The sequence below is a fragment of the Embiotoca jacksoni genome, unplaced genomic scaffold (genome assembly GCF_022577435.1).
Source record: "Embiotoca jacksoni isolate LCO1_2020_lvr unplaced genomic scaffold, fEmbJac1.0.p SCAF_13, whole genome shotgun sequence".
NCBI classification, from domain to species: Eukaryota; Metazoa; Chordata; class Actinopteri; family Embiotocidae; genus Embiotoca; species Embiotoca jacksoni.
In genome coordinates, this window is record NW_027185263.1 from 13775390 (window position 1) to 13799282 (window position 23893).

Genomic DNA, 23893 nt, shown 5'->3' on the forward strand with positions numbered 1-23893 from the left:
GGTCACATGCAAAACTTCATGTTTTTAACCCTGTTACAGATTTACAGGCTGACTGCGTATGTAAAGTAGCATCTCTGCTTCATCTGAAAACAAACTTTCCACTCAGAAACAGCAGAGTTGTCAACAGCTCAGATAAAAGCTTTAACTGTGCTGAAAAAACAATCTAAATTATGGCTAAAAGGGGGAAAAAAAACTTGAGGAATAAAATAATGATTGCAGGACAGGGTTAAAAGCAATCAGATTGAAGATGTGAGGAAACAGTTCGAAGCCTTTGTTAAAGTTTGTGGAGGCAGCAAAGATGAGTCACTGTTTGATAAAAAATAAAAAATAAAAAAAAGCCTCCTTCTACTTGTGAAACAAGATTGGTTTAGCCAAACCTGCCAGGATCTTTGGTACATGTACTGAGATTATTTCTCCAATCATCTCTGGGAAGCTGACCTTCGTGGGGAGCGACTGAGCCTGGACAAACAGGTCAAATGTAAACTGATGCAGCTTCTTTACAGTCTGAAACAGAAGAGAAGACACAAGTAGATGACATTATGTGAAAGAAATTTATTACACAAAGTGCATTAACAGCAACTCAGGAAACATGAGTCATGAAAACATATGTTATACACCCAGCTAAAGCGCTTTCCTAAAACAGATGGTCAGGCTTAAAATTTAGAGCGTCTAAATCAAAGTGAACTTGTCCATTAGGCTTTTTTTCTACTCTAAAATACAGTTGAGGTATCCTATTCTGCTTGTCCTGGCCTTAATGCATACATTTTTTTTTAATGGGCTATTGTTAATTTAACATCCCCTGACTTAATTGCACGTGTTGCCAAGAAATGTTTCAGTGTGATGTTATTACAGTCGTTTTTCCAGTTTGTCAAGTTTGGTAAACTGAACCCACGTGTTCAGACAACTTTGGCTTTTTAGAAACTTTTACAGCGAAGCCAAGGTCCTGTCTTTTCCGTCTGGTGGGAGAAGGAATGTGTGCATGTAACAATAGTAAACTGGGGACTGATTAGCAGCAAGGTGTCTCACCATCTGCAGAGAGTCCAGGAGTCGTGTGAGCCGGTAGAACCTCTGAGGGCAATTTGTCATCATCTGATAGTTGATGAGGCGATCGAGTTCATTGATGTAGGTGAGACGCAGTTCATCGAAGTACTTCTGACTCTTCAGACCTTCAACTGGAACTGGACAGAACAAAAATCTGTTTAGCATTCATGCTTAGCTGATCAATTTCTGACTGTTAGAGATGTGATTAAAAAGTTCAGAGACGTAGCTTCCAGGTCTGAAAAGTGAGGCCAATGTGATAATTTGGTGTTTCCAATCAGATCGAGTCAGATCCACCGCTTGCTCTTCCTTAGCTCATCCAAATATGGTTACTTCTGGCTCCAAACCGGTCTCAACTAAATGGCGACGGCCAAAGAGTCAAACTCAAGGCTTCATAACGGCAGTTCACAAACCAATGGGTGATGTCACTGCTGGTTGCTGCTTGTGCATGAGAAGAGCGCAGCACGGTGGTGTGCACGGAGCAAAGGGAAGCTATAACTGTTTGATCGGCACCAGCACCCGAGTTACACGCCTTCTTGTGACGACTAATACGAGCATATTTGTTGATTTCCCCACGAACCTGAAACTTGAGCACATCGAATTTTGAGTCACATTTTTGGGGAACAGAAAGAAGCAAGCCAAATCCAGTGAGTAGGTTAAGTGGGGAGTGATGATTGTGTTGCTGCTGGTAAGGAGAGCCAAAGTGCCATCACGGTACAGTTCAGGTCGTTTGCACCGAATGTTAACCTTCAGACGTTTCAGAGCCTCACAGTAGAACTCGGTGTTGACAGTCTGACCCTGGGGGACAAATCTTTGGTGAACAACCCTGCGAATGTCAAAGAAATCCCACTTGGTTGTGCTCCTGACCTGACGCGCCCTCTTCCGTCATGGACCGTGACGTTCTGCCCCTCTTGAAACGCAAACGTCACTCAAAACACTGAAGCACTTCAAGTGTCTCTGTTGCCAATTTCCAAAGTTTGACAAAACATTTGTTGTAAGCTCTCTACTCAAGTCTATGTAGAAATCACAAATGCACACGAACACCTATAATTTACAAAGGGTTTTGCTTCTACCTGCTTTATCTCTTGAAACGCAAACGTCACTCAAAACACTGAAGCACTTCAAGTGTCTCTGTTGCCAATTTCCAAAGTTTGACAAAACATTTGTTGTAAGCTCTCTACTCAAGTCTATGTAGAAATCACAAATGCACACGAACACCTATAATTTACAAAGGGTTTTGCTTCTACCTGCTTTATGCAGGGCACGGTGCTGAGCTCCGTTCGTGTGCAACAGGAACTGTCTCAGATGTTCAATGTACTTACTAATGCTGAAGAGGAGCAAAGCCTTCATGCAAAGGAACTCTTCCTGGGTGATCTGCAGCAGCACAAACTCCTGTGAAAGATGTCTCATCCGCATGCAGTGCTCATACATGGTGGAAATGTGCATTCGATGTCTGCAAATGAAAAAAGGTCAGGATGAGAAATTGAGACAAATGGAAATATTCAAATCCTAAAAAGTGAAGGATAAATTGCTTTACAACTTGGAAATGTATTCTGTAACGAATGATTGCTGAAGAGGAAAGAATGTCAGAGGTTAAATCCATATCTATCACTGGTGTAACAGGGACACTGACTCTGAAATACATTATATACATATAGAGATTTCTGATATGTAATCTTTGACATCTGGAGCAGGATGTTAAAAACACAACTCTGAATCACCCTCATCCATTGTTGGCTCAAAGTTCTTGGCAAGAGATGATTGGATATTTAATGTTCACCATGTCGGAACGATCTGTGACCAAGGACATTCTCATCAAAGTTTTCCATCTCTTCCAACATGAGATGATTCTGCCTTTATTATGAATCAGGAAATAGTTTGTAACATATTCACATTCTTGTGCTGAGAAGATAAAGGTGAAATGAAGTACATTTTGGGAATTAGATGTCACCAAAAGAGCTCAAATTGAAAGAATTAGATATGAAATGGAGCTGAAATTTTTTTAAGTCTCTGGAAATGAAGTTTCAGATATGCAGTTATATACTGCACAGGCCAGCGTATACTACAATTATTGTTTCTTGGTAAACTAAAAAAGCTATAAACTGGAATAAATGCAAGAGATGTAAGGTCTAGTAAACGTCCGGCCCGACATTTCCGTCATTACTTCAACCGTTTGAGGTTTGACTGGTGCTCTTTTAATGACGTCATCTCTTTGTGCTCCCTGAGGCTATTATTTAATGGGACATCAGTGGCAAATTATCACCACCAGCTGTTTCAGTGAGCATCTATTATTCAAGTCTATCTCGCTGTTTTTGGCACTTTGGTCAACCCCTGTTGTGTTTTACTGTGCTATATAACAAATCCGACTTATCTATTGACAATAACATCATAGATTAAGTTGCAAAGGCCGACATCACAACCAACAAATGGCTCCCTTTTCTTCATAATGGGTTTTATTATACTAGGACTAAGTTTATACTACAACAGTGGCATAAAATCGATAGAAAAAAAAACAATTAAATCTTTAATTGCAATTCATAGTATGACAATTGACAGTCCTGGTAAGTGCATGGTGATATTTTGTGTATTGACACTGAGCTCTGACACACAACAGACACACCTAAAAAAATCAGACAGTCTGCACAATATCAACTTAATTATAATAATAGCTTTGTATGTTTGGAAACATGCCTATCGACATTCTTTCCGGGATTAAAAAAGAGGATTAATACCACTCGCATGTTTGTGAGGTAAATAATGGTCGTGAGCAGTCGCTTAGCTTACCGTAAAGACGAGAAACGGGGGCAGTGGAGGCCTGCCCAGCACTTTCAAGTGGTATCAAAATACACCCACCAGCACCTACAAAGCTCCCTAATTATCAGGCTGTGGTTTAATTCATTTATTAAGTTAAAAAAAATGGTAGTTCACTGAGCTTTTCCTGTAAATTTTCAGTCTTTACGCTAAACTAAGATAAGGTATCTAGTTGCTTGCTGTACCTTTACAAGCTGCTTTCTTGTGTTTACTGCATAGCTGTGAGAGTGGTATTATCAATCTTTTTTTATCTAACTCTTGGCAAAATATCACAATATCATAATATTTCCCTAAAGGTCAGTTATACCAGCAGCTACTGTCTGTATGCTGCTATCATTTCATACCCATTTTAAACCATTAAACTGTATGTCTGCAATGATCGTTGTTTTTTTGTTTTTTTGGAGTTGAAGTATATACAGTAAGTACACCTACACTTTTTGCGAGGAAGAACCGACAATCATCCAGTCAACCCTTAATTCAGTCTCCAGTTACGACGACTGTATTGAGGTTTCAACCACTTGTAAAGGACAAACTTGTAGTGAACCCGCTTTGAAGTATCCTTCACAAAGTGCCAGAACCACATCTCCTCACCCGTTATCTCTGTGACCTGAGAAGGACCCATCAAGCTGACTTCACCCCCACATCCCTATAGGATGTGAACTTTTGTTAAACGCCAGATGACCACCAGGATTGACCACCTCGAAGATCCACGTCTCCCTCATGTGGTCATACGCCACGAAAAACTCACGAACTATAAGAACAAAATATGGACTTTGTGATTCCTAACTATATACCCTGCTATAATGTACTCTGATGATTCTGCTAACAGTGTGACATTGACAGAAAGTGTTCTGTATCGCAAACTATGACTTTACGTGAATATGCGGACACTTTCTCTACTCCTCTGTCTCTCACCCCTCTCTCTCACTCTTCGCCGCCCTCCTTCACCTCTCTATCTGAGTAATTAGGTAGAATGACATTATCGTTTAAAATGTGATCTGTGTTGTAATGATATATCTCATCTTACGTTGGTGAAGTGAAATAAGGGACTTCCTTTATACATAGTTTGAATCAAATCGTGCTAAACGTGAGCCCTCAAGTCACCCCTCCTCATGACACCCCTCCTCTCCCCCTGAGACAGGGTATCGATAAGGTGAAATTCAACACCCTGATCCTTGACCAGCCTCTTCACCTTAAAAGAGGGAGACTCGAGCTGATCATGCAGATTCACTTAGATTCATTGAGATTCACTTAGATTCACTCAGATTCAAATTCGTTTTAGTTTTCTTGTAGATTCATTTTAATCCTCTTCCCTTTTCTTTCAAGACTCCTTCAAGTTAATTTTGTTCTACTTAGAGTTTTCAATTATTTTTGAGTTTCGCTAAGTTTTGACTGTCATTTTTATCTCGCATTTTTATTGAAAGAGAAAAATAATCTGTGGATCCACCCTGTGATTTGGATCCCATTTAATGAGTTCTTCCTTGACCAATTGTACACTTCTCCGCCAAGTTTCAGGAATATAAGGCCGGTAGTTTTTTCGTTATCTTTCTGACAAACAAACAAGCAAACAAACAAACCACACCGAAAACATAACCTCTATGGTGGAGGTAAAAAAAAAAAAAAGGGCCATTCTTAAAACTAAAAGTCAAGATTTCTGCCTCTGCTGATTCAATTTTGACCATTGTTTTTCTCCTGTCTGTCAACTTCATGGAAGTGTCAGTCTAAATTGTTGGATGGGCTTTTAATTACACTCTCGTAATGCACTGGCTCTCAACATTTTCATTAACCGCACTCTGAAAAAAAGACACAAAAATAGTAGAGTACACACAATTACTTTTTTATGTGCTAGTGTCACAAATAGAATTGAAATAGAAAAACTGGCAAATACAATGCTCTGAAGGAAAGATAAACCAATAACCACATTACACTGATGGACCTCCTCATCTATCATATGATCCAGTTTGGTTGTCGTACACCAAACAGAAGCTATAGAGCTGTCTAACAGCTCAATTTGACATATAATTAAACGTAAATCACTTAATGTGCTATTTTGGAAGTTGGGCTTTTGAATAGTGGCCTCAATGTGAAACACTATTTTCTATTCATGCACTTTTTAATCATCATATTTCCTGACACCTGGGTGTTTGGATAGTTTGAATAATTTGTTTTTATTCTAAAAAAGAAAAATCTTTGTTTATTCAGTGCAAGTTTGCTGAGCACAAATGCTCTTTTTCATCAAGACCCTGGCTTTTTCTACAACTGCACAATTGGACTCATTACAACTGAATTTGATATGCAGCAGGAACAGATGTTGCCCAAATCATAATACAAGTTTTTTGGCCTTTCCAAAACTGGCCATAATCATAAGTCTGTTCTGTCATTCTGAAAATTTGATACAAACGCTGTTTTTTTATGTTTATTTCTCAGTTCTCAAAATGTGTGAAATCAACACATTTTGATTTTAGTAAATTGCATACTTAAATGTGTTTAAGATGGTTAGACCCATGCATTTGTAAATGTACAGTGTTTGTTTAGGTCTGTGGAAAAATAATTGATGCATGGGAATACAGCTGTGCTGTTACTGGATTTGTCGTATAACGTTTAACATAATGTGTAAAATATCTTGTATGTCACCAGATTTGACTAAATATCATCTACTTCTACATGTCTGTTGCAGTAAACATTTGATGGAACTTAATAAGAATTTAGATTTTGTAACCATTAGTATTCCCCACTAACACTCATACAGACCTTACCACGATTATTGTCTGGAATATTCAGATCTGAATAAATTTCATGCCTCAGGGCCGGGAGAGTTTGAATGCTGAAAAATGTACCGCACTTTAATTTCACGGTAACAAAAGATCACTTTAGGAGGAACTTGGATGGACAGGCTACTAAAAAGCCTGCAACCATTTCTGCTGTACATTTTTAAAATTGTGGATATGTCTTTGTGTTTGAGCGTGAACAGGAAGGGAAATGTAAGAACGACGGAAAGAGAAAGACAAATGAGAGCACCAGCTTGCTCACTGGGGGTGATCTCTCAAAACAAAGAGGAGCACACCCTCAAATTGAAACCTTTTAGAGAACATAATTGAATGGAAAAATTTAGAGCTGTACTTACTCATTGAACACAAGGTCTGGGGCAAAGTAAAGCATCCTGCCATTGACATTCTTATAGGATCTCCATCCCAAGGCAAACACCATCACCCCCATCCAAGACTGTTGGATGACAGTCATCTGGTCGTCCATATGGAGATTTCTAAAACCTAAAAACAAAGATTGAAGAACAGGTATGACACAACATGGGATATTTTGTACGAATAGAAACATGAATTCGTATACATTTTTATATTACCTGAACATAATGTTAAATTGATAATCACCTAAAATCAACCCAGCAACGCACGGGCTATTCTGAAACTGATTTAATTGGTTTGTCTCGTGTAGTCTCATCATCTTTTAAAATATTCTACAATAACTTGTGGGGTTCCTCAGGGATTGATTTCAGGGGCTCTACTTTTTAACTATACATTTTATCTGTAGGATTAACATATAACTAGATTGGAATTTATTTATTTATTTTTTTTAAATGGTAAAAAAGGATAATAAAAATGGTGAACCCCAATGCACTGATTCCCTTTCAACGAGCCGCTCAGAATGAGATGTGCCCTCCCACTTGCTAATCTCCTACAAGGGTGTGGCCTGGGCAATGAATGAAGGAATGACTTAATGGTGGGATTATAACCCTGGGCTGAGGCCAGGGACCCCACCAGGCACCACTGCCGGGAAAATCTCCTTTGAATATTAACTGAAAAGGAAATTAAAACAATTAAAAGACAAAATAAATAATTGACAGCCCCTGTCAAATTTGTCAGTTTCTGTAACTTATCTCTTGTTCTCAGACAGAAAATTGGCAACCAATTTAATTCCTCCAACAAAAGGCAACACACTTGGGTGTTGTCAGAATGAAAAGGTTCATGTCCTTTGAAGATTTTATATAAATTGTGACTCTTTATTTCACAGTGAAAACTGCTCATGTTTGGAATCCATTTGAACTTGAATTCAAGCTGACCACAGATGCCATAATCAGAGGCACGCCGTCTGCAACTTTTAACACCCTTAAGGTCGACTCTGGATTCAGCTATAAAATCATAATCATCAAACAGGCATCTGTGACACATATTTCAGATTCCTCAGATCTCTGTCATAGATTATTATATGCAAAATTATGAAAACATTCTGTTTTTTTGTTTTTTTTAAACCATGTCTGTGACATAAATACTTTTTCTATTTACATTTTTGTTGGGAAATAATTGAGCTGCGGTCCTTCTGGTTAGTTTTTCCATGTTTTCCTTATTTTCTCATGTTACATTTTTTCTGTCTGACAAAAGGGAAGACAGGTCAGAAGTCGCAGCTCAAAAAATTAACAATGGAGCTGTTTCACTGCGTTGTGTTTGATAGCTCATAGTCATTATTTGGACTCTAATACATATTTGAAACTGCTATAATCAGTATGTTTTTTACCTCAACAATTGATCAGATAACTAGTTCTCAAAGCCACAGACATTATCACCTCAGTTCTACGGAGCACTTTAGCATTCATTAGCACATTGTTTCGGTTTGATTCCCTCGCTGCTCTCATTAATACTGTTTTCACACAACATTTAGCTGTTTTTCGGTGAAAAAGCTCTCATAAACCCAGTGGACAACCTGCCCAGCAACAAATTGCAGACAGACAGTTAGCGTCGAGCAGTGAGCACAACGAACCAAAGACCTCACACATTTCAGTAGTTGGTAGAGAATAAAATGGAGCAAAAAGGAGAGTGAATTCAAGAACATACATTTATCAGGCGAACATAAGTGACTTAAAATGAATGAACTTTGACATTGTATTCCTCTGTTACATAAATCAGCACTGCTTCAACCAGTGTCTCACCTGGCAGTCCTTTCGCCCACTTGACCACTTTGACCAGTTGTCTCTCTCCCAGCTCGTTGAGGCTGGTGAGCAGTGTGGCGGCTGAGTCTGGCTGGCCGCAGTCGTGTCCTGCATTCACCACCTCAGGCTCAATGGACTCCAGGATGTTGAGGAAGACCACCTGGGAGTTGAAGCTCAGACCTGATTTAGGAGAGAAGTTCTGAATAGCCTCTGCTGGATCCTGAACAGGATGGTCCTCCTCTGGGTTTTTTTGTTGTCCAATCTTCTTCAGCTTACGAGCTACAAACAACAGAAAAAAGAAAAAAAAAATTGAAATCTGTTAATGTCTTCTAAGGTCACAATTTAAGCTGTGATATTTAATGTTTATACTAATGTATCACAAAGCTAGTTAAGAAGAAAGGCAGGTTCAGCCTCCAGTCCACCTGAGCTGCATGTCTTTTGCAAATGACACTCAACAGTCAAATGAGACTAACAATCAAATAATATTTTTTTGCACAGTGAACTGCTCTCCAAAAATTGAAAGTTCAATCCCCTCAGTTTAGTTTCAACACATTAGTTTAACTGATGAATCCAGCTGTTGTTTCCAAACATTTGTGTCTAACATGATTGACTTTGACTAAGATTCTTTGTTGCACAGTTGGACTCAGTTTGTCTATCTCGGATGTGGAGAATGAACAGATGATTCGATAATACCATTTAAAATTAACACAATTATAGATTTGGTTATCCATCAGCTCTGGATAATTTATTTAAAATCAATTAAATTCTATGACAATTGGAACATTTACACAATGACTGTTCTGTCTTTTGACCATCGGGGGAAAACACTTTGCAAACCATCATCAGAACACAACCACTGTGCTGAGAGTTAATACGTTTCTGCTTTCCAAATCATCTGTTAGAAATTACTCATACCGCAACTGCGGGTTTTAAGTAAGCTTTTTAAGGGAAATATTAATTTTACCCAACAATACTCAATACTGATCTACTAATAGCTTTAAAGATATTGAATCATATTCCATTTGAAAGAGAACTCTCGGAACAGATGAGCCTCATCTCATGGAAAAGGCCTACCATCATCATGTCCTTACTGGCAAAGTGGAAGCAGACATTATTTTTTTTTCTTTTTCTTTCGCCTTTGCACTCTTCTAAAAATATATTTTTTAACTGTAAAGCGAAAAAAAAAGCATGCATATTTGCATTACATTTGCGTTTGTTAACGCACGACAATCATCTAGGGTTTAGATACAACAGAATCAATAACAACAAATACTATATGTTAAACAAAAATCCCTGGTTCCCAATTTTGATGAATTTTTAAAGCTGCTATTCCTCTCCCTCTAAAATGCTGAAAATCCTGCAGCAGCTGCTCCATATAAGAGCGTGCACTTAAACTAAATTGAAGTAGGATTCTTGATTTGGTAGAGTAGACCGCCATGTATAGTGAGCAACAATGCAATAGCGATGAAATAATTATATTCTGCTAAACAGCTGCTGAATACATTTAGTTCTTTAACCAGTTTGAAGACCAATCATTTACTACAGTCAATCACTGCCTGTTCTTTTTCCACAAGGAATGCAGCATCGAACAGTTAAAATTCAGCTCAGCCTGTTATTTCACAATGACAGTTGTGCCGACTGCACTGAGGAACAGACACTTCTGCTGTTTGTCTATTTTAAAGATCTTTAAAACACGCATAAGTTTATGATCTAATTCTTTAACAATGAATCTTTTGTGGCTATAAGAGGAAAAAAAACAGAATAAAAATAAGAGGAAACTTCTTATTTTTTTAATCTATTTTATCACTATTGACTCAGTTAAAGTGACTATGTAGAAAATGTCTCATTAAAACTGTGGGCCTGTTCTTCAGTTCAGTTTGATAAATATTGAATTTCCAGTTATAGACACGACTTAAGTCTCTCTGAAAAGTAGCAAGGTTGAAAGAAAATGGCAGATTATATAAGACGGATAATTTGTAAGTTTCACATTTCCATTCCTGATCCAATTACAAACATTTCAAATAAAAATGGTTAATTAAAAGTTCCTCCTTGTGATCCTCGTCTGTGACACAGGCAGGCATCTGATCTTTGCAGAGTGCAGTGTAAATAGGTTGGGTTGAGCTAACCTTAACATCTCCATACTTGAGCTGAAGCCAATATAAACATACTAAGACGCCCAAAAAAATTATTGAGGCTCGAGTCTTTGTTGCGCTCACAGTTTTAGTCCAGGAGAACATTTAATTGGTCAAAATGTTGTCAAACTGTTTGCATTCAGATTTTGGTGTATGGGTCGACCTGGAGACTGAGCTCTAGCATCAGCTCCTTTGTTTCCAGCTGAAACTGACCTGCAGTGAATGAGCTGCAGACTTATCCATTACAAGCCAATTTTCCCTCAAATCAAAATTGCACACATGAAATTTATTGCCCATTTTCTACTCAGTAGACTCACATTTTTTCGTTCAGTTTTCTCTGTGCCGTTACCAGTCAGGTCGTCATTACAATCATATCGTTATCCCGTCCGTCTTTTTAGGTTACTTGATTGCAAAGGTCAGTTTAGCACCTTTTCTTCCCTTTTGAAATGCCTTTGTGTAATGTGTGACTTTGCAGATCCCACTTTGCTCTCACTTTGGTGTCCAGGTTGTAGGTGTCATTATAGCATTACGTGATAGAACCTGACAAATCACCTGTCACTTGTCAACCTCACAGATCCCTTTACTTGATATCAGGCACAATCCCAAAAGACGATTCTTATAAAAACAGGGTCATTGTAAATAAAGTTATATTCAATGACATATTAGCAGTTTACATGAGAACTCTTTATAAAAAGATAAAACTAGGGTTTATAATTACAAGGTAATTGGTGCAATACAATTGTTTTGCATTGGGTTTATATATGGCAAAAATAAGATAATAAAGATAAAAACGTGAGGGTAATTCTGGAGCAAAACTTCAGTGCTAATTTGATGACAACAAGGCATCAGTCGATTATTGTCCTCAAAATATCCGGTTACATCAATACAATAATAGTCTGATTAATATTGGAGGTGGAGGAGGAGGGTGTCAAAATTGCACAAACTTCCGGGCTGAATCATTCTCTCTAATTTATAATTATATTACTCTAAATACTGACAGACTGTAACCACATTACAGAGTAAAAAACAATGGCTCAGTGCTTGGAAAAGCAAAAAAATATAATCCTGTTTAATTATAACTTGAGACTAACGATCACAGGCCAGAACTTGTATTCGGAAACACACATATAGTTTTAATGTAAAATTGACAAGAAAGATCTTGAAAATGCAAAACCTGCTGCTGCTTAATTCCACTGAAATGTTTATTATCTCCTTGTAATTACTACTTATTACTACTGTACTGTGTTCTGTGCCACGTGTACTTGTTTCTCCTGTAGACTGTGTTTTTGTGTGAGAAATTATATACATTTGACGGTATTCCTGAGAATAATATAATTTAACTTTTTCGTAATTAATATCAGACTCTAATATTGTCATGTGACTAAACAGTATTACTCTTTTATTATCCCAATAAGGCTTTCTTTCATCCAAATGTTCCCTTAATAAGACCTAAATCATTTATTACACTGAATCTGGGATGATCATTTGATTAGTTGATTGACAGAAAATAAACTGGCTACTTGTTTGGGGTTCCTGTTCGTGCTTCTCCAATGTGATGATTTTATGATATTGTAAAAACCTTTGAGCTTTTGAGTGTTGATTTGACAAAACAAAATGTCTCTTTGGACTGGATTTGAGTATGATAGTTATTTTTTGACTATTTTCCAGCATTTAGATCAATTAACACCAAACATGATCAAGAATCAAAAAATCATTACAGTGATCATCAGTTGTCACCTTGCTTTGTATTACACCATATTTAATTTCAACTACAAATTACTTTGTAATATAAATATATAATCTTTTTATGACTCCACTATTATCTTCTTATGACATGATTAGTTTTATGATCTACTGCTAATTGCGACTCCTCCGTGCAAAGAGTCAATTCAGGAGGGCCTCATCATTGAGTTCCTGCTCCTTTGCATCGTCCTTTCTTTAGGCAGAACCATCTGGGACAAGACCTCCCACCTGGATCGCAAACACTCTGGGACCCCCCATGGAGAAATTAGAGGAAGTTACTGGAGGCAAAGGCAGATTTGGCAGCTTCCTTGACGTGGATGGATGAGTGATTTATACTACTGTCAAAATAATTATCTTTACAGATTACGGCTGCTCATCCTATGATTCAAAATTCAAAATAAAACTTAACACTAGATTGTAAAGGAGGATTCTCTCGTGCAAGAAATTTCATTGTTGCATGAAATGAGCTAAACAAGTTGTACGGGTGAAACATGAGAGGCGAAGGCGGGCACTGAGCTTCTTTCAGGTTGCTGCAAAATGCAACTGCGATCATTGTTTGGCTAAAGTACTGTCCCTGCTCGGCTTCTATTTGTGGGTGTAATTAACATTCCAGAAATGATATGGAATTCAAATTGTAATACATCAAACCTCCGAGCAATAATGACAGCTATGCTTCGGTTTTGAACAGATTCCAAACATTCAAGTGAGAGATTCATTGCTTCTCTGCAAACCTTCCAAACTACAAGGAGAGAAACAAACAATATGATCTGATGATACAGTATAATTTAATAGATATACCTGTCAATATTTTTATAATGTGGTAATAAATGAGTTAAAATCCAATTGGTCAAATTAGAAGTCTCCTTTTCTTAGAGTTTTGAGTTAAAAGACCACTGGGATAATAAGACCACATGTCAAATTTTTCTGCTTCCACTTCCACAGATTATTGCCATGAATTTCCCCGTGAAATGCTGGGAGGGAATTACATGTCTACGATGAGAACATAAGTGAAAGGATCTTTTAAGCCACGAGCAGAAAAGGTGTGCCTTTCTACTCACAATCACAGCATTAGATCGCATTTTCTCTCCATGGGTTTGTCAGTGACTGGTGGCAAAATTACCAGCATGTCTGCTGCTTTAATTCACATGTCTCATGTCAGCTTTGTGCTTCCAGTACAATTTTCACCGTTAACGGCATGAGAAAATGGGAGAGAGTGAAAATTGAACGCGGGACTAAAATTAGCCCACTACATGTCAATCTTTACAGCCTAATATGACGAGCAAGTCTGGCTGACAGTAAGGAGAAGTGAATGGAAGAGGTCTAAATTGCATGGCAGCTCAGTCAGGGGCTTGATTATCAGTAACATCCCCTATTGTGGTGATGCTGCAATTGAAGACAGCCAGCTAAGATGTGCAGTGTTGAGAGAATAAAGTACTTGGTCTTGGAAAGCCATTAATAGTTTCACTTTTAGGACTTCACTTTCTCTGTAGTGTGCTTTGTTCATTTAGTATGTGGTGCACGCTGTTTGCAATGGTCCATACTGCATGTATATATATATTATTCATACTGTTCACAGCCATATCTGAAGGGAAATGCAACTGATGCCTTCACGTACTACGAATAAAATAGTCAGTGGTTAGTAATTCTAATAAATAAACAGCAGGATCAAATTATTAGGGCTGCAACATTATCAATTGATCTGTTCATTATTTTCTCAATTAAACAATAAGCTGTTTGGTCTTTAAAATGTCAGATAATGGAGCAAAATGTCAACCAGATATTTATTTCATTATCATGGGGGACTAAAGGAACCAAATGTAAAAAACATGTAATAAGCTGGAATCTAAGATTTTTAGCAATTTCTTATACAAAATTGCTCCAAATGATGACTCAATTAAAAAAAATTGTTACCGATTTTCTTTCAATCAACTAATTGGTTAATTGACTGATCGTTGCAGCCCTAAAATGAATAAATGCAAATTCTTCTTTCAAAAACATGTTTTAGTGCATTCATCTATCCCACCTCCGAGAGTCATTCCAGCTTCAAAGCACTTCCTCAGCCGACACGAAGGGCAATTCTTTCTTCTCAGCTTATCAATAGTGCAGTCGTTTTTGCTTGCACACAGGTATTTCTGTTTGCCTACATGAGAAACAGAGAAACAACCGGTTACTGAAAATCCATCCATCCATCCATTATCTATACCCGCTTTATCCTGAACAGGGTCACGGGGGGGCTGGAGCCTATCCCAGCTCACTATGGGCAAAGGCAGGGTACACCCTGGACAGGTTGCCAGTCCATCACAGGGCGTTACTGAAAATGTAAAAGTATTATAATCATCATTCCAACTGGAATCAAAGAAAACTGGTTTAACTGATCAATCGGAAAATTATCTTAATTAATGTGTCGTCAGCATACACCTCAAAAGGGGCGGGTGCCGAACTCAGAACCCGACACGGACCTTTTGAGGTTTTTACCTTCTGCAGCTCTTTTGAAGAAAACCTTGCAGCTGCCGCAGGTGAGCGCTCCGTAGTGGCAGCCTGACGCCTCGTCTGAACAGATCAGGCACGTCCTCTGTGGGGGGAAGAAGAAGTCCATGGGGAACATGTGCTCTCTGCCAGCCTCGAACCTGCAGTCAAACACACAAAACACCACTTGTAGGAAACCAATTTTCAACATTTTGTGGTCACTGTGACTATTGTGTTGTGAAACTAATAGACCATCAGACAGATAAAACCTAACATCATACGCCACAGCAAAACCTCTGTGTTGTCCAAAGTCTTAACACTACATACTTACTCTTCATTCTCCAGAACTATAGTCTGTGTGTGTGTGTGTGTGTGTGTGTGTGTGTGTGTGTGTGTGTGTGTGTGTGTGTGTGTGTGTGTGTGTGTGTGTGTGTGTGTGTGTTATTTAAGGAGGGCAGAGTGTAAGGACTTATGAAGGTGTGGGAAGGACTGAAGCACCCAAACTGTAGCCAGAGTGTGTGTGTGTGTGTGTGTGTGTGTGTGTGTGTGTGTGTGTGTGTGTGTGTGTGTGTGTGTGTGTGTGTGTGTGTGTGTGCGTGTGTGCGTGTGTGGGGGTGGGGGTGGTGGGTGGGGGGGGGGAGCTGCAGCCTTGAACACAGAGAGATTGGAGAAGACTCAGACATAACGTTGCCTCAGTGACCTGCAACTTAGATATGGAGGCTCGGTGTAAAAGAGACAAGGATGAAGCTCGACTGAAGAGCCTCCAACTGTGTCCTGATTTAATTTTGAGGACATTAAGACACAATTTTTCATTTTAGTAGGGAAACTGAACTTGCAAGACAAACTCATAAGTGCTTTGTCAAGCAAGGTACTAAATAGTCCTGTGGCCTGGAGCTTCCTTGTTTTACTGGATGATTCTGGTGTTGTTCAGGAGTAAGGCTGTACACATTAAAGACATCTCACTACATACAGTGTTTATGTTACCTTAGGTGAACTTTTTAAATGCAAGAATTTAATCGTAGTCAGAGTTTGAGAATATAAGCATTTATTCTTACTTTTCAGCTTGTGTGGCTTAAGGGTATTATTGACATACAGTCATGAATACTAATTATTCTGTCATCTTCTTATCACTTCTGCAAATACTTAAGTAGCTAAATTTGTCATCTTCAGGTTTACTCACACCTTTGGAGTATATACTCTTTATATTAACAGGATTAATTGTACTGCAAAAGTACACCACAAAAAAAAAAGAAGCACAGATACACATTCAATATCCCTAAAACCCTTTTTTTCTTTCCATTTACAATTGACCATTACTGAACCACACTGTACCAAACAGCTCCCCAATTTTTTTTATATACAAAATAAAGGGTAGTCTTCAGTAGTCTGGTGTTTTCTAACTATAAAGATCACCAAAACCTAATTCAAGCTCTTGTCCATGCACAATGCTGTTTGATTACTGAAGCAGAGTATTAGAATTATTCCCACCTCTGTGTCTCCTATGTTTAACTTGCTGGGGCACATTAGTGATATTTTTTTGCATGGTTGTGGATCAGGCTGTTTGAAATACACAAAGTTGTTTCAGTTTGTTTCAGTTTATTTGCCTCATTTTGTGTATTCACTCTGATGTTTAGAAATCTGTTTTTACTCAGCTGTGAGGTCACTTCCTCCTTGACAGACACAGTGGTCAATCATAATGTATTTCATGCCCAATTGTAGACTGAGGCCATTTACTGTAAGTGCACCAATACAATCACGTGTCAATGTTTCTCAGCTGTAGCCTCCACGTCTGTCGCTGCAGTTTATGCTCACATTGCTCTCTCACCACTCTGGATATTCAACACATGGAACAAAGTCCAGATGTGAGCCATGTGACGTCTAGTTCTCACTCTGCCTCTGCCACAACCCCTTTAAAATTCTTCTAATGGCTGGTTCCAAATGATCCATTTGGCACTTGTTCATGTGATTCTTATAATGGTTATAAATTCAAGATGATCGTCTTAACTTTTTTTGTGGAATAATTCCAGGAAATTCCCTCTTCGTCTAAAAATGGAAACCAGGTGCAAAGTGCAGGAAATTGTAAACAAAAGTAATAATAAAAAAAAAAGGCAGTGTCACAAGCTGATGTTCAACTATTTTTAACTACAGAGAAATAACACACTTAAAATGTTGTGTTTTTGTCTTTAGGCGGCACTGACCCGATGTGGACAGACAGGTCTTGCCAGTCCCTCAACCGCATTCCCAGAACTGAACCGAGCTCCAACTGCACACTGTCTGCCCCAGTGTGTATCCTCAGCCAGCTGTGCCAGCTTACTGTCCCGCACAGCCCAAACAAGAACCCACTCATGTTTTCTGAGACGTGTTCCACATGCTTATAGCACAAATAAACGCAACATATGTGTCCATCTAATGCACTGTATTTTTTCAGCAAATGACATTAAGGCAAACATTCAGTCAGTGAAGGCCTACAGTAACTCAGGAGCAGGAACAAGAGGCTAAGCAACAGGTGCTCATTCACTGTGTGACAGACGTTTTAGCAATTTGGCAAGAAGAAGAAGTTCAGCGGAGATCAGCTTGTTGCAAATGAACAGCAGATCAGTGCTGCAATTGCTAACCAAAGGCTGAGTGTGTTTACAGGAGCTTTTGTTGTTTATTTATTTTAGCTTTTTTCCAATATATTTCCTACATTCAAAAAGTCTTCCATTCATTGCTTGCAAAACATCTCCCTGTGACTAATAATAAGGCAAGTGTGTTTACAGGAGCTTTTGTTGTTTATTTATTTAAGCTTTTTTTTCCAATATATTTCCTACATTCGAAAAGTCTTCCATTCATTGCTTGCAAAACATCTCCCTGTGATAAGGCAAGTGAATCAGCGCAAACCACTCTAAACGGAAACAATATTTAAATGAAAATAGCTGCATTATGTAAAGATGGGACGAACTCTGAAGGGAAATGAAATCCTTCTGCTGGGTAAAACATCAGTAAGCCTGATTTTTTGGAACGAGCTTCGAGACTTGGGCAAAGTCTTGCGAATTTAGGGGAGTCTCATTGCCCAAGTAGTCTAAACTTCCCACACAACCCTGTCTGAACCAAGTTTGGGTCAGACTGGAGACATGTTTCGGTAGATTTACATGTTTCCTGTCGCCCTCTGCAGTCGAAATACTCAACGAAGGCGAAGAACCGTGAAACTAAAACAGCATGCACCTGGCATATCTTTTCGATTCAAGGCAGATATTGGCTGGGCGGACCCCGCTGCTGCACCTTCTCCCAGCGGTGATGGGAAGCTGGTTTCACTGTCCTCACATTTGAGAACGCCATTGATCTCTGCTCTCCCCTACACTCCTGTTCTTGGTTTAATAATCCATTACACTCCACACGCAGTTACTGTATGCTAGTTATTCGTGTCCTGAACTCTAACAGCCAGAGACATGGCTGTCAGACAGTGCTCTCAATCATTCACCCCAGTCAGCTCGCTGGCAGTCACAGAACGGCTGATGACATCAGCTGCACGAAACTGTTGTCTGGCGTATGATACCATGACTGTCAGTCAACATGTCCACGCTGCGTCCCCTCTATTACTCAGGGCCAAACTCAAGACTGGAGAGACCAAGTAGATGTAGGTTTAGGTTCTAAAGTGTAGAGTCATTTTACACACACATACACACATAGAAAAGACCATGTAAAGACCTTTGGAAACATATATAAAATTATCACAATTGTCACGAAATTATCAGGAGTCATTTCCACTCAAAAAAAAGGCAAGCAGAGTTTCTTTGCTGTAATTTGATTCTGTGTAATCACATCTGATTGATTTACGAAATTAATATATCAGTTATTAGAAGACAAATAACAATTAGAGATAGTTTTTTTTCATTTAGTGTATTTAGAAAGTTCATTAAAGAAAATAATCACATCTTATTCATAAATAGTATTTTAGCAAAATGTTAAAATGTTAAAGACTATTTTTGTCATTTTAAATACATGCTTTATGATTGTCAAGATTCTAAAAAAAAACTATCGTCAGAACTACAAAGTTTTGCTAAAACAACATTGTTCTCATTTATTTTGTATAGTCTCATAAGGTTACTTTCACTCCTTAAGCAAATTTAAAATAGAAAAATATTTAACTAACTGAATCTGTGTTGCTCTATCTGAAATGCCAGGTATGCAACCAAATGGATTTCAACATATGTATGTAAAAATGCGCTCCCATTCAGTTTTACACTGCCTGTATATTAAGTAGACAGATAAAATCTTCAAATAAAAATGTTCTATATGCAAGGGAAAATGTGAATATTTAAAAAAAAAAAAAAAAATCAGTTTGCCATTTGGCTTGTAATTTAAAAGAATAAATACTTGTAATCTTTAGATGATTGATTTTTGACATTTTATAATAGTCTTGCATTCAGAAATCTTCCCAGTGGATTATCAAACTACACTTGGCCAAAAAAACTCTTAGATGAGCGATAGGACACCCTCAGCCCTCACGTATTGGATCATAGTAAGGTCACACTGTGGTCAAATTTAAATATATGCTTGAAATAAGGCTCAAATTTTGTTTTGCACCTATTTTCTAGAAGTCAGAACAAACGCAGTATTTTTAATTCCCTAAATATTATCTCAGCTTTTTGACTACATGACTATTTAGGATACATATATAGGATATTATTATTATTATTGTTATTATTATTATTATTATTATTATTATTATTATTATTATTATTATTATTATTATTAACCTCTCATTGCTTACCTTGTGTCGTTATAGGCGACATCCAGCCATTCACCGACTTCACTTTTCACGTAGTTGGAGTTGGGATAGGGCGTCCTCAGCATCCCGCCAGGGTACCACTGCTCAGGACGCATGACGCTCCTCTCGTATGGATTGCATATGAACGCGGTGTTGTTGGCTCCGCTGCTGTGCGCATTCATGCACTGCCTCGAACCCCAAAACGGAGAGTTGTACTTGTCGTTGAAGGTGTAATTACTGCCCCACGACGCCCCTGCACACTCATTGTCCTCAGACTTGACTTTGACGCTGTATTGTTCAGGCTGAAAACCACCAGACTTGTTGTCCGCGACGTCCCCGAAGTCCCCCGCTTCGTTGGGGGGATTGTAGGCTCGGAACGGACTCTCTGTTACCGTGTGGCCGAAGTGTGCCAAGTTGTCTGGCGAAGTTGGGGCATACGGGCAAGAGGTAGCGCGGGCTGTGTCCAGATGATCTATCTCTTTCAAAGTTATGTCATCAGCCTTGCACAGTGTGAAGTTTTGCGCACTCAAAGATGTCCGAGTGGAGGTGAGGTGTTGAAAAGCCGCAGCGGGATCGGAACCTTTGAGCATTTTCACCAGTTGCTTGTGGCCGTTCAGCGTCCGCTCATCTCGGTCGGGACACCTGTAGTCGGTAACGGCAGGCTGGGCTCCGGGGCAGCTCAGCGGCACGGCTTCCACTCCGAATAAATACTCCGCGCGCATTTGGTCGTTTGCGGCACACGGGGGGAACGCGGCATCTCCTTCGCTTGTGTCACTGGACTCCATGGCCAAACCCAGCGAAACGGACACAGCTTTGCAGAGTTCCCTCGCTGTTTCTGAGATGGTGGCGCAGGCAGAAAAGGAGCGACTGTCGCCCACACGGCAGCCAGCGTTTAACAACTCCTGAGGAGTAGCAGCTGTCTGACAGGAGTGTTTCTCCATGTCAGAGGCGTGTGGATTCATGTGTCCGTAAATGTTTGCATTCTCGGGCTCTTTCAGCCTACCAGCATCGATTCCAGGTGCGTTTTTAAAGAAATATACCTGACTTTCCTCAGTCTTTAGCGCCATGCTGGGAGCGCTCTCAGCGTCGCCTGCCATTATTTTCTTACCCCCTGGCCAAATTCTGGTACAAGATAACTGTCGGCTAGTTTGGCTCATTTCCTACAAAGTGTTTACTTGGCCAGGAAACCGGAGTTTGCAAGGCAAAAGTCTCCCCCGGCAGGTCCCAGTGGCTGTTCCTGCTCAGCCCAACTCTCACGTTGTGAAAAACGTTTTGGTAAAAAGGTCCTAGCAGAGCTACAGGAGTCACAAACTCCTCCTAAACTGAGATGTTCAGAGTCAGAGGCGCTCAAGTTCGGTGGGCTTAAAAATGATTCCAGGAAAGGACTTCTGTGTCCGTCAACAACATCCCTTTCCCCCAGTGAAATACAAACAGGGCGCTAAATAATGCATTTTGATGAATCCAGCAATACATTTATAAGCATAAGTATTTTGGTTACTACACTAACATAATTATGTCAAGTTGTCTCTATTCAAAACAAACTTCCTATTATGTATTATTGTACTGTGCCTGTTGTTATTTTAGACTTGCATGTGTGTATTACATTGTTATGGAATCACAGAGATTTTAAGCAATTTCCTCGAGTCACATGTCTATTTACTTTTTATATCTTGTAAAGAAGTAAAATGAAAAGGAAGTCTTGTGTCAATTAAAACACGATTTATAATTTCCAAATTTCCAATCCAAAGTTTGCCTGCTGCAATAATTCAGTTTTTGGATTTGGTGCCATTTACTGAGCCATTTAGATAATTCAGATGGCACACCCAATAATATCCAGCCTACATACATAATAAACCTGTCAGTAGAGCTACATACACAGACTGCAGATGTATTTACTCAGGATTGCTCTGCAGTTGTAATCTTTCCACATATTAAAGAGGAACTTCTCAATAACATCTGATTTTGCAGCTCCAAATTTATTGATCATATGATTGTTTTTAAATAAAATCCATCAAGAATTCATGTGATATCATCATGATATTCATCATTATATCTCATAATGTACTTTTGACAAAGTGCCGTCCCGGGTGTTGAATGACTAAAACCCTGTTTTCCTCTGAATTTTTTTAACTTAACCTTCCACCTAAAAAAAAATGTTGTTTGTTATTTTACTTTGATGTTTGACATTCACTGTGCAACTGATTTATTTGGAATTTGATACCTGGAAGCAGAGACATACTTGCCATAAACTACACGTTCGCATACGCATGATGGCTGCCTCACGTATCCTGCGTCAGTTTGCAGCATTGGTTGTGCACGTCCTCAGAAAACCATGACTGGTGAGGGCGGTATAGGGGCAGTATGGAGACGTAACAGGGTCAGGGACCTGCAAAACTAAATGGAAACAAGTCAGAGACCATTATGGTGGTGCACAGTGGAAAATGCTGAAAATACATAGTGGGGACGGTGCTGATGACATGTATTGTCCCCATGCGATCTCAGTATCAGCAAAGTACTGACCACCCTCTCCGCTGTGTTCTCAACACACAGAATACAAGTATGTGAGTGATAACGTTCACGACGCAAACGGTTGTCAACTTAAACGCCTGCTTTGAAAGTAAATGTATTTTCAGCCTCAGGGTTGTGAGCACAAGTGTTATTTTATGACACCATGACGAGGATGGAAGCCAGTTGAGGTTTCAATAGCAACAATCATATCAGACAAATATACCTTTGTAAAGCATGTTTGAAAGGGATTTCTAAAAGATATTGAAAAAATGCTATAGCTGCTATGTTCCATCACTTCCTTGCAGGTGTACAATGCTTAAGACACCATGGTTGCACCATTAAATCAAAAATGCGCATCCAGGATGTTTTGTGCTTCCTTTGCATTTCTCCAAATTCACCCTGACATGTTTTGTTTCTTTGGGAATCTATGGATCCTGACTATTTTATAAATATATACTTCTGTGATTTGAGCAAAGTTTATGACGTGTTGGTTATTGGACCTGAAGAGTTTGAATAAATGTGTAAGCTCTGTGCATCTAAACATGAAGGGACGGCCAACAGATTGAGATTCAACTTTGAAAACAAATGAGAAAACTTCATGATCCAGTCGGTAACCTCGGTAACCTATATGAAAACACACCGTGAACACAGGTCCGACACCTGCTCCACGAGAGGCGCAGTTGCATTACTTAAAAACAATGTGCTTGTTTTCCAGAGACTGAAATCCATGTATAAATTAGTTTATTTAGTACCATTTACACCATAGGGAGCCAACACCAGCAGGCCTTCCTGTCTCTGAAGAAGTTATTTTGTAAAAGATTTTGTAAAGCTCTTTGCATACCATGTTGATATGGGGTTAACCCAAACATAAAACAAGTGAGTTTATGGGCCCGCACCACATGCAAGAATGTTGGTCACATTTAGCCATGCAAAATGAGGGCAAGTCAAAGCACTGACGCTCATCAAATAACTATCAAATGATATGAAATATTTGAAGCTTAAAATATAACCGATACTCTGAGAGAATCTTTACCAAGGATGGCAAACCTCTCAACCAGAGGACATATAAGCAGATCTATAGATGGGGTTCCCATTTACACACAATCAAAGATGCCTGTACAGCATGGTGGCAGAAAAAAAGTTTGCAAAATGTCCGAACAGCTTAATTCAAAATTTCAGAGAGTGTTTGCCTTGTGTGCATATGGAGCGCAGCACAGTGATTTGCATGAAGCAAGGGGAAGCTATAATTTTCATCAGTAAGTATTCCAAGTTGTGTCGCTTAATCAACATCGGGATCTAAGTTAAACACATTTTTGTGACAAGTGGTTCATTTGTGATTTCACCATGGACCAGAAAAGGGAGGGGGGGCTAAAACTGTGTTGTTGCCAATGACAAACAAGCACATCAGCAATGTCCTGTTGGAAAACCCAAGTGCCATCGCGGCTCAGTACACATTGTTTGTGCCAAATTTTCTCCTTCGATGCGTCAAAACGTCACAGTAGAGCT

The 23893-nt window shown here is 39.0% G+C and overlaps 1 protein-coding gene across 1 annotated transcript; it reads right to left on the reverse strand.

The window, feature by feature from the left end:
• Window positions 1–229: 229 nt before the first annotated feature.
• On the reverse strand, window positions 230–21036 carry ar (androgen receptor). Its single transcript, XM_069146772.1, has 8 exons — window positions 19883–21036; window positions 15139–15290; window positions 14687–14803; window positions 8789–9067; window positions 6974–7118; window positions 2361–2491; window positions 1027–1178; window positions 230–504 (listed from the first exon to the last, which is right to left on the reverse strand). The coding sequence occupies exons 1-8, from the start codon at window positions 21034–21036 to the stop codon at window positions 346–348; spliced, it is 2289 nt and encodes a 762-aa protein (XP_069002873.1). The 3' UTR covers window positions 230–345.
• Between the last annotated feature and the right edge of the window lie 2857 nt (window positions 21037–23893).

Bases quoted from the DNA above. Each gene is read 5' to 3' on its own strand.
- ar (XM_069146772.1), bottom strand. From the start codon at position 21,036: ATGAGCCAAACTAGCCGACAGTTATCTTGTACCAGAATTTGGCCAGGG. The intron at 14,804-15,138 runs GTAAAAACCTCA...TTTCTCATGTAG, and splicing joins CTTCAAAAGAGCTGCAGAAG to GCAAACAGAAATACCTGTGT. The intron at 9,068-14,686 runs GTGGGATAGATG...TGTTGTTTGTAG, and splicing joins AGCTGGAATGACTCTCGGAG to CTCGTAAGCTGAAGAAGATT.